A 12,575-nucleotide genomic window follows, 5' to 3' on the forward strand; every position below is an offset into this window, starting at 1 on the left:
CCAGATAAATAAGGAAATGGAGAAAATGAAAATGAAACTGTGGTATTAGATTGGGGATAGAGGAAGCTCTGTGTGTATATATATCAATATATATAGATAGAAAAATAGAAATGTAAATGCATGTGTGCTTGTGTCGCTGTGCACATATATAGAAACATATGAAATGTCTCCTAGCTCTGTTCACTGAAAGGGTTTGGGAACATGGATAACTCTGAGGAATAGGCATACCTAGCTTTCAAATCTTGGCTTCTAAACATCTTTTTCCAATAAAAAGAGCCAGCCCCTCCTTGGAGAAATGGTTGACTCCAGGGCTAGGACAGGGAAATTATAAGATGAGACTGGAACATCTTATTGTGCCAGAAATTAAAGAAGTGCTTGAAGAATGACGGGATCATGTCAGAAACACACAGAATTCAGCTTGAAAGGATCCCTGGTGGCCAAATATGGGCAAGTTGAACTTCAAAATAACAGTAGTAAGGTTATCATCCATTAAACAATACAAGAGATAATGTATCCATACTGATAATAAATAAGTGAATGAATTGAAAGATTGATGAAGAATGGAATATTTACATAGTTTCAAATCACGTCCCACAAAATACTTAAAAGGGTAGCTTTCAGTTGAGAAGCCTGGTACTACCTCATTGAAGCGCGCATCATCAGTAGTGGGACAGATCAAGATCTTGTGTCAACTGGGAATATAAGGAAGAGTACATCACTTCTTTGATACATGTATAACCTGACTGTGAAATGAGGAAAGTCAGACAAATCCAAATCAAGGGACATTTTCTAAAGCAACTCTCCTGTAATCTTCAAAATTATAAATATCATGGAAACCAAGGAAAGATTGAGAAACTGTTCCAGATTAAAGGAAACTGAAGAGATAAAATTGCATCCAAAAAAGCGATTCTTAACTGCATCCCTTTGCTTTAAAGGGGAATATTCAGAAGATTAGGAAAACTTGATGGAATCTGAAGATTAGGTGCTACTATTGTATCAATGTTAATTTTCTGGATTTTTGTCCATTTGTGTTGTGATTATGCAAGAGAATGTTCCTGTGTATATGAAATACACCCTAAGATATTCAGAGGAAAAGAACATCAGTTCAGCAACTTTTTCTGAATTGGTCTAGGGAAAACTGTACTTGGAGTTTTCCTGTAAGTTTGACATTGTTTCAAAGCTAAACAATTGAAAATAAAAAACTGTCTAAAGTCCTTGGAAATTATCTTAGCTGTCTGCCAGTGGTGATTCTCAGGCGAATACCTGGAAACTAGATAAACTGCTGCTACGGCTCTTTGTGAATTTTTCTCAGGAGGATTCTCTGAAGACACATGATTCTGCTATTAAAGATATTTGTTCTCTAAAGCACCAAGTGAGGGATTCTTAGATGCCTTAATCCAACCATACCTGCCATCAGAGAAAAAAATGTAGTTTTTCTTTTTCTTGTACCTTCAATTTTATTACATGTATCATTGTCAGTATCAAATTTGGAACACTCCTGGCAAGGGATCCTGGGAAATGTAGGCTTCTTCTGTTTGCAGGAGAGAATGTAAGATTGAATGGAAATGATGTTGATTAACAGGTAATCTAGTAAAGCCTGCCCCTTTGTAATCCATATGCATTCAGACATTCAAATAACAAGAACAATAGCAACACTGGCATGATACTTTTACCTAACATGGTGCCTCTGTGTTGTGTATCAACACATACTGCATTTACCATTTCTCTAAACTAGGCAGACAGAAATAGCCTGAGAAATTGGTATAGTGCTCACAGTCACTACTATATCCATTTCTGGATTTAGTCAGCACAGTCACAATCTATCTCCCTTTGTTAGCCTATAGTTTAACAAACTAAAGGTTAATCACAACATACATTATGAAACAGTAGAGGAATGAAAAATAAATTGGTAATATTTATCAATATGTACACAAGGCAAGGAAGAAAATAGGTTTAGCTAAGGTAGTTTCTGAACCTGATCACTACCCATTTATTTTTCAGCCAGTACCTCAAATGGTGTGGGTGTGTTTACTTGGTAAAATGACCCAGACCTTCAGTCATGAAAGGTCTGCATCCTCAGTAGTCTTGCCTATATTAGATTTCTCTTAATCCCATTTAAATTTAATCTCTGTACTAAATGGTGCCTTTAATGACTTGAATGGTAGCTCCTCCAAAAAGTGTGTGTGTGTGTATAACCTAACCCCACAAACCTGTGAACTGTATTTGCAGATGTAATTAAATAAGGGTCTTGAGATATGATCAATTTAGATTATCTGGGTAGGCCTTAAATCCAAAGTCAAGTATCCTTATAAGATATGTAGAGAAGAGACACACAAAAAAGACTGTGTTAAGACAGAGGCAGACTGAAGTGATACAGCCATAAGGAATGCTGACTACCACCAGAAGCTGGGAAGAGACGAGGAATGGAATCTTCCCTAGAACCTCTAGAAAGAAGTTGACAATTTCAGACTTCTAGCCTCCAGAACTGTGAGAGAATATCTTTTATATCATTATTTCATTTGTGGTAATTTGTTTCAGCAGCCATAGGAAACTAATATAGTGCCCTAGATAATTTCTTTGGTTCCACACATAATCCTCCTTGCTCCTGTTATGTTATTTACCCTTCATAACTGGGACGCATCATTCCAGCTAATATGGTAACCTCTCTTATGGATTGAATTGTGTTCCCATAGTTATGTTCAAGTCCTAACACCTGATTTTGTTAATGTGATCCTATTTAGACTCGATGGTTTTGCTTATTTTAATTATTTCATATCAGTGAGACCATCCAGTATTTGTCAGCTTGATGCCTTCAAGGTTCATTCATAATGTAGCATATATCAGAACTTCATTCCTTTTTATGGCTGAATAATATTCCATTGTATTTATCCAAGTGAGGGACATTTATCCAAGCAACCAAAAGAGTTGGTTCCATCTTTTTGCATTTGTAAATAATGCCACTATGAACAAAGGTATGCAAATATCCGTTCGAGTCCCTGCTTCTAAATCTAAAAGTGGGATTGTTGAGTCATATGGTAATTCTACAGTTTCTGAGGAATTGCCAAACTGTTTTCCATAGTGACTGCTCCGTTTTACGTTTCTACCAACATTGTACAAGCGTTTCTGTTTCACCTCTTGAACATTTTCTTTTTCGGGAGTTTTTTGATTACTGATTCCATCTTTTAATGGGTTACTTTAATTAAGAGATGGCCCAGCCAGGTTAGGACAGGTCTTAATCCTATTGCTGGAGTCCTTTTTAAGCTGGATGAATTTAAGACAGAAAATCACTGGAAGCAGCCAAAAGCTGAACAGCAGCAGAATGCAGAAGAGAAGGGAGGGACCTGGAGATGGTGCCATATTCCTTGCCTTGTGATAAGTACCAAGAATTGCAGGCAGCCAGTCCCAGAAAGCCACAGTCTTCAGGAAGAAAGCATCACCTTGATGATGGCTGTATTTGGACTTCCTTTTAGCTTCAAACCATGAGTGAATAAATAGCCATTGTTTAACCTGACCCATTTCATGGTATTTGCTTGAGCAGCCTTACATACTAAAATAACCTACCAGTTTGAAAAGGTTCCAACTTAACTTTAATAGTTTATAGTCTCTGCTCCTGGAGCACTCTGTTTCTCCTCTATGTTGTTTTTTTGCCAAACATTACCTCTTTATATTTTGTGTTTTATACTTCTATAACATGGAAACGTGATTATTTCGTATTCAGTTGTACTCTTTTTTTAATATAGGCATTTAGGGCTATAAATTTCCCTCCCAAAACTGCCTTCACTGTATCCCATAAGTTTTGATACATTGTGTTCTGGTTTTCATTTGTCTCAGTATATTTACTTATTTCACTTGAAATTTCTTTTTTGACCCACTCATTATTTAGGAGTGTGTTGTTCAGGCTCCACACATTTGTGAGTTAATTTTTTTCCTGTCTATCATTGATTTCCAGTTTCATTCCATTATGATCTGAGAAGGTGCTTTGAGTAATTTCAATTTTTTTGTATTTATTGAGAGCTACATTGTGTCCTAACATGTGGTCTATCTTGGAGAAAGACCCAAGGGCACTTGAGAAGAATGTATAACCTACTGAGTTTGGATGTAGTGTTCTGTCTATGTCTGTTAGGTCTAACTCATTTATCATATTGTTCAAGTTCTCTGTTTCCTTGTTGATCTTCTGTCTGGTTCTATCTAATGATGTGAGTAGGGTGTTGAAGTCTCTAATGATTATCGTAGAAATGTCTAATTCTGTGTTCACTTTTCCCAGTGTTTGCCTTATATATTTTGGGGCACCCTGGTTAGGTGAATAGATATTTATGACTGTTATAGACCTGGTGGATTGTCCCTTTTATTAATATATAATGGCCTTCTGTATCTCTTATAACTTTTTTGCATTTAAAGTCTGTTTTGTATATTATTAGTATAGCTATCTCTGCTCTTTTCTGGTTACTATTCATGTGGAGTATCTTTTTCCAACTTTTCACTTTCAGCCTGTTTGTATCCCTGGGTCTAAGGTGAGTCTCTTGTAAGCAGCATATGGATGGTTCTTTTTTAAAATCCATTGTATCAGCCTGTATCTTTTGATTGCGGAGTTTTATCCATTCACATTTAATGATATTACTGTAAATGCACTATTTATTTCTTCCATTTTATTCTTTAGTTTTCATATGTCATATCTTATTTTTGTCTGTTTTTACTCTTTTGGTTATCCTTTCTGCTATTTTTTCTTCTATACTCTCCTCCAAGCCTGTCTCCTGTCTTTTTCTTTCAGGTTCTAAGACTTCTTTTAATATTTCCTACAAAGGTAGATTTCTTTTTTGCAAACTCTCTTAGTTTCTGTTTGTAAATATTTTATACTCACCTTTATATTTGAAGGACAGTTTTGCTGGATAAAGAATTCTCGGTTGGCAGTTTTTCTCTTTCAGTATCCTAATTGTATCATACCATTGTCATCTCACCTCCATAGTTTCTGAAAAGAAATATGCTCTCAGTCTTACTGGGCATCCCTTGTATGTGATGGTTTGCTTCTCCCTTGCTGCTCTGAGACTTTTCTCTTTATCTTTGACATTTGACATCCTGAGTTGTATGTGTCTTGGAGTAGATCTTTTTGGATTTATTCTAATTGGGGTATGGTGTGCTTCTCAGACATTTAAGTTCATTTCTTTCATGAGAGTTGAGAAATTTTCAGCTATGATTTCCTCAGGTGTTCTTTCTGCCTCTTTTCCCTTCTCTTCTCCTTCTGGAACTCCCATGACACGTATATTGTTGCATTTTGTGTTGTCATTCAACTCTCTGAGCCCCTGCTCAATTTTTTCCATTCTTTTTTCTCTTCAATTTTAGCCATTCTGTCTTTGCTATCACTTATTCTTTCTTCTATCATTGCAAGTCTGCTGTTGTGTGCCTCAACTGTATTTTTTTTTTAGGATTTAAGATTTATTTAATGCATTCATTTGAAAACATTTATTGATCATCTAATATACATGAAGAATATAGCCTATCCATTGTAAAATTAGGTACACTAGAATCTCTGGATACAATTAAGTAATCAAATATTTGTGAAGGGAGAGAAGCGAATGAAAATAATTTTCTTCCAAATGCCTTTTAAACTTAAGCCATATTGGTAAAATCTCCCTTAAAAGTAAAGAATAATTATTTCCTCCCTCCCTCCCTCTCTCCCTCTCATAGATTGACTGTAACGTTTGAATGACAAGTCTATTTTTAGTTTTGAATTGTTTATATATAGCACATTGTAGTAGTCCGCCAAAGGGGTACTGATGAAAAGTACCATAAATTAATTGGCTTTTATAAAGGGCATTTATTTGGGATAAAGGCTTATAGTTACAGGGCCCTAAAGAGTCCAGCTCAGGGTTGCTGTCTCACCAAAGTCATTTGCCACATGTTGAAGCAAGATTACAGGCAATCTCTCCTTCTATCTCAAGGCTCCATGCGCGGCTCCCCCCCCCCCACTTCTTCCAGTCTCAACCGTAGGTTGGCATAGGGCTAGTCTGTCAGGGCTTCCTATATCAGTGTGGCATAGGACTTGTTTCTTTCCAGGTTTTATCAGTTGCTCAGCTGCTCTGTTCTCTTCAGCTGTAAACTGTCTGGCAGATGACTCACTTCTCTCCAGGGTCCCAGGAGTAAACATGGCCAAGCTCTCTCCTCTTCCATGTCTTCTTGAGTGAGTGTCCATTTATTGATCAGCCCACCAAGGGGGCAGGGACTCAATCCTGAGTCATGCCCTATTGACATTGTCTAATCAAAACCCTAATATTAACAGGTAATTTAATCAAGACATGTCAGCTGAATCTAATACATTCAAAGGGTATTACACTGAGAGGAAGGGACCAGTTTACAAACAATGTTTCTTTTGGGGATTCATAAATAATCTCAAACTTCCACACACATTAAAAAAGTGATACAAATCTGAAAGAATGTAAAGTAAAAATGGAAGTCCCTTTCCAGTAATCCTACTCCCCAGGAATAACTACTGTTATATATATCTTCATTCAGAATTTTCTTTTTTTTTTTTTTTAACTTAATTATTTTTTAAAATTTTATTTCTCTCCCCTTCCCCCCCCACCCCAGTTGTGTGTTCTCTGTGTCTGTTTTTGCTGCATGTTCTTCTTTGTCCGCTTCTGTTGTTGTCAGCGGCATGGGAATCTGTGTTTCTTTTTGTTGCGTCATCTTGTTGTGTCAGCTCCGTGTGTGCGGTGCCATTCCTGGGCAGGCTGAACTTTCTTTCGCACTGGGCGGCACTCCTTACTGGGCGCACTCCTTGCGCGTGGGGCTCCCCTACGCAGGGGACACCCTTGCGTGGCACGGCACTCCTTGCACACATCAGTACTGTGCGTGGGCCAGCTGCACACGGGTCAAGGAGGCCCAGGGTTTGAACCACGGACCTCCCATGTGGTAGACAGACGCCCTAACCACTGGGCCAAGTCCATTTCCCCAGAATGCAATAGACTATAATAGATGATGAGAGAGTATACATTTCCAAAGAACTGAGAAATTTGATGGTTAAAGTTCTTCTATAATTGATTGGAGCCCAAGAGAATCTTAACTTATCCCAGGATTGCCAACATTGTATGGCTTCCTAGTTGATCAGTGGTCTGTTGTGCTTCCTTGCCACACTAGTGTATGAGTAGCAAGGTACAGAGAATACAGGTCTTCAACTCCTACCTGGTCTTTAAAAAAATTTTTTTTTATTGAAGTATATGATTCATACATGACTCAAATGTATTTTTAGAAAAGATTTATTTATTTATTTATTTTTCTCCTCTCCCCCCCCAGCTATCTGCTCTCTCTGTCCATTCGCTGTGTGTTCTTCTGTGACTGCTTCTATCCCTATCAGCAGCACCGGGAATCTTTGTTTCTTTTTGTTGTGTCATCTTGTTGTGTCAGCTCTTTGTGTGTGCGGCGCCATGATCTCACCTTTTGTGTCTGTCATTCCCATGAGCTCTGTTACTTTTCTGTTTAGGATTTCAAATTCTTCCCTGTGCTCGTTCAGTGTCTTCTTGATGTAATTTATCTTTTTGACCATATTGTCTTTCAGCCCATTAATTTGGTTTTGGAAATTTGTGTGCACCTTGCTGATTAGTTCTCTTGAATTCTTCATCTCTTCTGGGGATTTGAAATATTCCTTTTCTTGGATCATGTCTTCTGTTTTCTTAGTATGGCTTGTAATTTTTTGCTGATATCTGGGCATAAGAGTAGGATACAGTTTACACAGATGCTCAGTTTCTCTTTTTTAGGGATTTAGTGGCAGGAGGCTTCTTGATTCTTAGCTTGACCTGGAATGTTAGCATTGTCCTGATATTTGCCCAAAGCTAGGCACTGAACTCAGTAATTAGTTGTAGAGTCACTTCCTAGGGCCTTGGGGAGTGAGGCTGCAGAAGCTGGAAAAAGTCTCTCCTACTTTTAAAAAATTTTCTTGCATGCATTTCCTTGGTATGCCAGCAGATGGTGCTTTTTGGCAGCACTCAGTTCAGTGCCTGGTGGGAGTGTATTTGTTGCAACACAAACTTTTATCAATGTGATAGAGCTTCCTGTCTGGAGGCTGTGAACCTTGTAATTCAAACTTTCTCTGAGATAGTTCTCTAGCTTTCTGTACCTGCCCCTTCCCATTTCTTGGGTCAGAAATATTTCAACTCCCCTCTGAGTCCTCAACAATCAGTCATGTGTGAGCCAAGTCCCCACATGGTGAGCCGTGTGCCCACACGAGTGCCCGCCTGGTGAGCCGAGTGCCCACATGGTGAGCTGAGTGCCCACACGGTGAGCTGAGTGCCCACGTGAGTGCATGAGTGGTGAGCCAGTGCCCTCGTGGCAAGCTGAGTGCCCCTGTGGCGAGCCAAGTGCCTGCATGGTGAACCAGTGCCTGCATAAGTGAGTCATGCAGCAAGATGAAGACGCAATGAAGGGGAGGGTCAAGGTGAAGCGCAGTGGAGACCAGGAACTGAGGTGGTGCAATTAACAGGGAACTTATCTCCACATTGGAGGTCCCCAGTGATGATCCCAATGAATCCTAGAGGAGAAAGATGAGAAGAGAAGATAAAAAAGAGAAATAGATACAGAAGATCACACAGTGAATGGACATAGCAAAAATAGCAGAGTGAGGGTGGGGTGGGGGAGGGGAAGAATAAAAAAATACATATATATGTGAACCTATATTAATTCCAAACACAAGAGTTCAAGGGTTTCTTGTTTTGTTTTTATTCTGCCACTTAAAAAATCGAGTATGCTAATATAAAAAATAACCCTGGAATACAAGGAGGTGTGTTCTAGGTTAACCAGAAAATAAAAGGGGAGTTTCTGAAAAATTGAAAGCAAGTAAGATTGGATTAAAGAAGCAAGCTTAAGATTGTCTGCCTGGATAGAGCAGTGCAGGTGGATCACTTGGGTGCAGGTGGATCACTTAGTTAAAGACGTTATTGTCTGAGAGAGCTTGTGATACCCAGAAATAATTGCATTTTCCTTAATTATGACTTAAAATAAGTGATTAATCTCTCAGGGAGTGCCATAAAGATATTGTATCTTTTTAAAAATCTCAGATGGGTTGATTTAATAGCCAAATACATAAAGCTGGAGAGTAAATTAGTGTGCTGAAAGATCCAGCAAAGGAAGGTTCCTGTAATGAAGCACAAAGGGATAAACAGATGGGAAGCAGAAAGAAAAGGTTTGACCTGTTGAATAGATATAGAATCCCAGTGTTTGTCTAATAGTTCAGAAAACAGAGTAGAGGGAATGTTTTGGAGCCACAGTTCAGAGAAATTTCTGAAAACTAGGTAAAAACATCTCTAGATGAATGGGATGACTGTGCTTAACTAAATTTGAAAAGTCGCCACCTAGACACATGAAGGAGAAACAAAAGATAAACAGAGCCCTTAAAGTGTTTAAACTTAGTAATACTGAGAATTTAATAGACATTATAATGAAGGATCTGGCAGAATCGTCTGACCTTATATTTTAGAAATCTGCTTTCTAACTTTTCTTGAGTTGTACATTACAGACAGTCCTAACTTTATTTCATGCCTTGAGATAAATATGCCTTGATTTTTTTGTTAACCACCAGAGGCTGTCACAGTCCCTCAAAGAATTTATATTTAATAAATTATATAGTACATTAGAGGGTGATAAGTACTATTGAAAAAGAAAATATGGAATAAGGATGAGGACTACAGTGGTGGAGGAAGGAGTCAAGTTGCAATTGTAAACATGGTAGTCAAGATAGGCCTCATTAAGAAGGTGACATTTAAACAGAGACTTAGAGGAGGTAAGGATGAGTCATTCAGATACTCAAAAAAAAAAAAAAGGGGAGAGTGTAAAAGGCAGGAATGTATCTTAGTTCTCGAAATAGCAAAGAGGTCAACGTGAACGAATGTGAATAAATCAGGAAGAAAGAAAGATTAATGGGGCCAAATGATGAAGGGCTTCCTAGGATTATAAAGTATCCTCCTTGACTTTTACTTGAATGAATTCAATGCGGACAATTTCAGGGTTTTTATTAGAGAAGTGACATGATCCCAACATGATTGTCTTTGTTCACGGGGCAGTTAGTGGCCTATCATAAAATATTTTTAGATGTCTCACTGCCTTTCCACACACGAACAAATTAGATAAATTCCAAATACCATTCATTTCCCTGAAGCTCTGTTGCCTGCATTTTGCATTCTATACCAGTTTTTCTATTAGTTGTGCTTCTTTTTTTTTTTTTTTTTAACAAATCAATTTTATTGATAAATACTAATAAAGCATACAGTTCATCCAAGTGTACAATCAGTGGTATTTGGTATGATCACAGAGATGTGCATTTATCACTTCAATCATAATTAGAATATTTTCATTATTTCAATAATAAAAATTCTTCACTTCTCAGTCTTTCTGCTGTACATAACTGCTATTTCTGGCTATTCCTGCACGTTTATTATTTGTTTTTTAAAGCGGTTTTAATTGAGAGATGTTCATATACCATATAATCCACCCAACATGTATAATCAGTGGCTTTTATTATAATCACAATGTGATACATTCATCACCACAGAAAGTTTTTGAACAATTTCATTACTCCAAAAGGGAAAACTCCACACCCCTTAGCAGTCACCTCTCAATCCCTCTATCCTTCCCCAGCATTACATAACCGCCAATCTAATTTCATCTTTATAAATTGATTTATATTTATGTTTTATATAAATGGAATCTTTCTGGAAGTCCCTCAGTTGGATTTCTTTAGTTGCAAGTAATAATTGCTTGCACTGGCTAATTTAAGCAGAAAAGAAATTCATTAAAAAGAAAAATTGAATAACCAGGTCTTCAGGCAATTCAGCAACCAAGGTAGCCTTGGGTATCTGGCTAACGAGATTCAGCATGGGAATGACTCCATTTTAATCATTAGGTACTGAAGATTCAATTCCTAGTTGAGTTTATCCTAGTTTGAGTCAAATACCATTCTTAAGACTGTAGGGATGGAGAAGGATTGCAAATCTTTAGTGATTCCCACTGCTTTTGAGAGTTTTATCGTATACATATATATATATTACCTGTGAAATGATATGTACAAAATTATTTGTTGTAGCATTGTGTTTATAGTAGCAAAATAACCAGTAGGAGACCGGTACATCTGTACGGTGGAATATTGTGCAGCCATAAAAAACAAATAAGGGATATTTTTAATAGAGTGGTGAAGAAATATATCCAGTATCCTAAGTGAATAAGAATAAGGTATATACACTACATATAGTATGTTTAAATAAAGCCTACAAATTAGATTTCTAATAAATGTGTGTAATATTTGTTGCTTTGAAGGATTTTACCTTTACTATCCTCACTTATCCAATCTTTTATGATCCTTTTGGGCATACTTGTTAAATTTTGAGACCTAATCTAAAATTGTTTATTAGTAGGTACCATGATACATCCTGGTACTAAAATAACTTAGTTAGCTATCAATACATGTATTACTCTTATATTACTTTCCATGAGGAATTGGCTTTACCAGATGAAGTAAAATGATATTGTTCTACTACAAAACAAGTCCTAGATATTATATGATTGATTTTTTTCCTCCTATAGCTCAACAGAGCATTCCAAGAAGAGGATTCTCCATCTACATTTTATTGCATCAGTATGCAGTGGTTTAGAGAATGGGAAAGTTTTGTGAAGGGTAAGGACGGAGGTAAGTGGTTAACTGAAAAATGAAAATCTTTGCAGATTTTAAAATTTATTTATCCCACAAATATTTATTGAGCATATATATGTGCTTAGGGCTTGGGATTACATTAGTGACAGAAGATCCTTCTCCCCACCTGCCCTCTTGCTGATTGTACATTCTAGTTTCTTTTCTTGTTTCTAACTTTAAAAACCTATTTTGAATTATAGCTTATTTGTAGCAGAAATAAAGGGACTGAACAAAATTACTCTCCAATTTTATATTGAAAAGTTTAAAAAAAATTTTTTTTAATGTAACATTTTGTGTGATCTATTTATCTTTAAAAAAAAAAGATTAAAAAAATAAAAAAAATACAATAGGGGATTTGTTGAATTATTGTTTATCCAGTACAATGTAGACTATTGTATGGACTTAAAAAAATAATTTTGTATGGTAATATTTAATAATTTGAAAGTAAGATGTTTTCAATATCTAAAAGAGTTTGCTATAGAATATGCATAATTTGAACAACATTAAAAGTTCATTTTAACCTGTCACTAATTCCTATGTGACTAGTTAAGAAATCATTTCTTTTAGACTTTGGATGATTGTGAGCAATCCTCTCCAACTTGATTTTCTGGTTCTGTTTTGGGACCTAAAAAGGGTCAACCAAACAAACAGAAAAACATTTCGGGATAAAACAATTAAGAATTGATTATAATGATCTGGCTAAAAATTTAAAATTATATAGTTACAGCCTTCAAGTATTTCAGAAACGGAATTATGCAATTCTTTGGTGTATGTCTTTGAAAACTATGCGTTTTGATCATTTATTTTTCCTTTTGCCTTAGATCCTCCGGGTCCTATTGACAACACTAAAATTGCAATCACTAAATGTGGTAATGTGATGCTCAGACAAGGTGAGTTTATTATTTTC

At 36.7% G+C, this 12,575-nt stretch overlaps 1 protein-coding gene across 2 annotated transcripts in view; it reads left to right on the forward strand.

The window, feature by feature from the left end:
* Positions 1-12,575, forward strand: part of USP33 (ubiquitin specific peptidase 33) — a 60,568-nt gene that overhangs the window by 46,530 nt on the left and 1,463 nt on the right. For both annotated transcript variants that reach the window (XM_004472832.5, XM_004472830.5), the window contains exons 22-23: positions 11,563-11,665; positions 12,490-12,558. In XM_004472832.5, coding sequence (XP_004472889.1) covers positions 11,563-11,665; positions 12,490-12,558 — 172 coding nt within the window. The remainder of the gene's footprint in view (positions 1-11,562; positions 11,666-12,489; positions 12,559-12,575) is intronic.

The sequence above is a fragment of the Dasypus novemcinctus genome, chromosome 9 (genome assembly GCF_030445035.2).
Source record: "Dasypus novemcinctus isolate mDasNov1 chromosome 9, mDasNov1.1.hap2, whole genome shotgun sequence".
NCBI classification, from domain to species: Eukaryota; Metazoa; Chordata; class Mammalia; order Cingulata; family Dasypodidae; genus Dasypus; species Dasypus novemcinctus.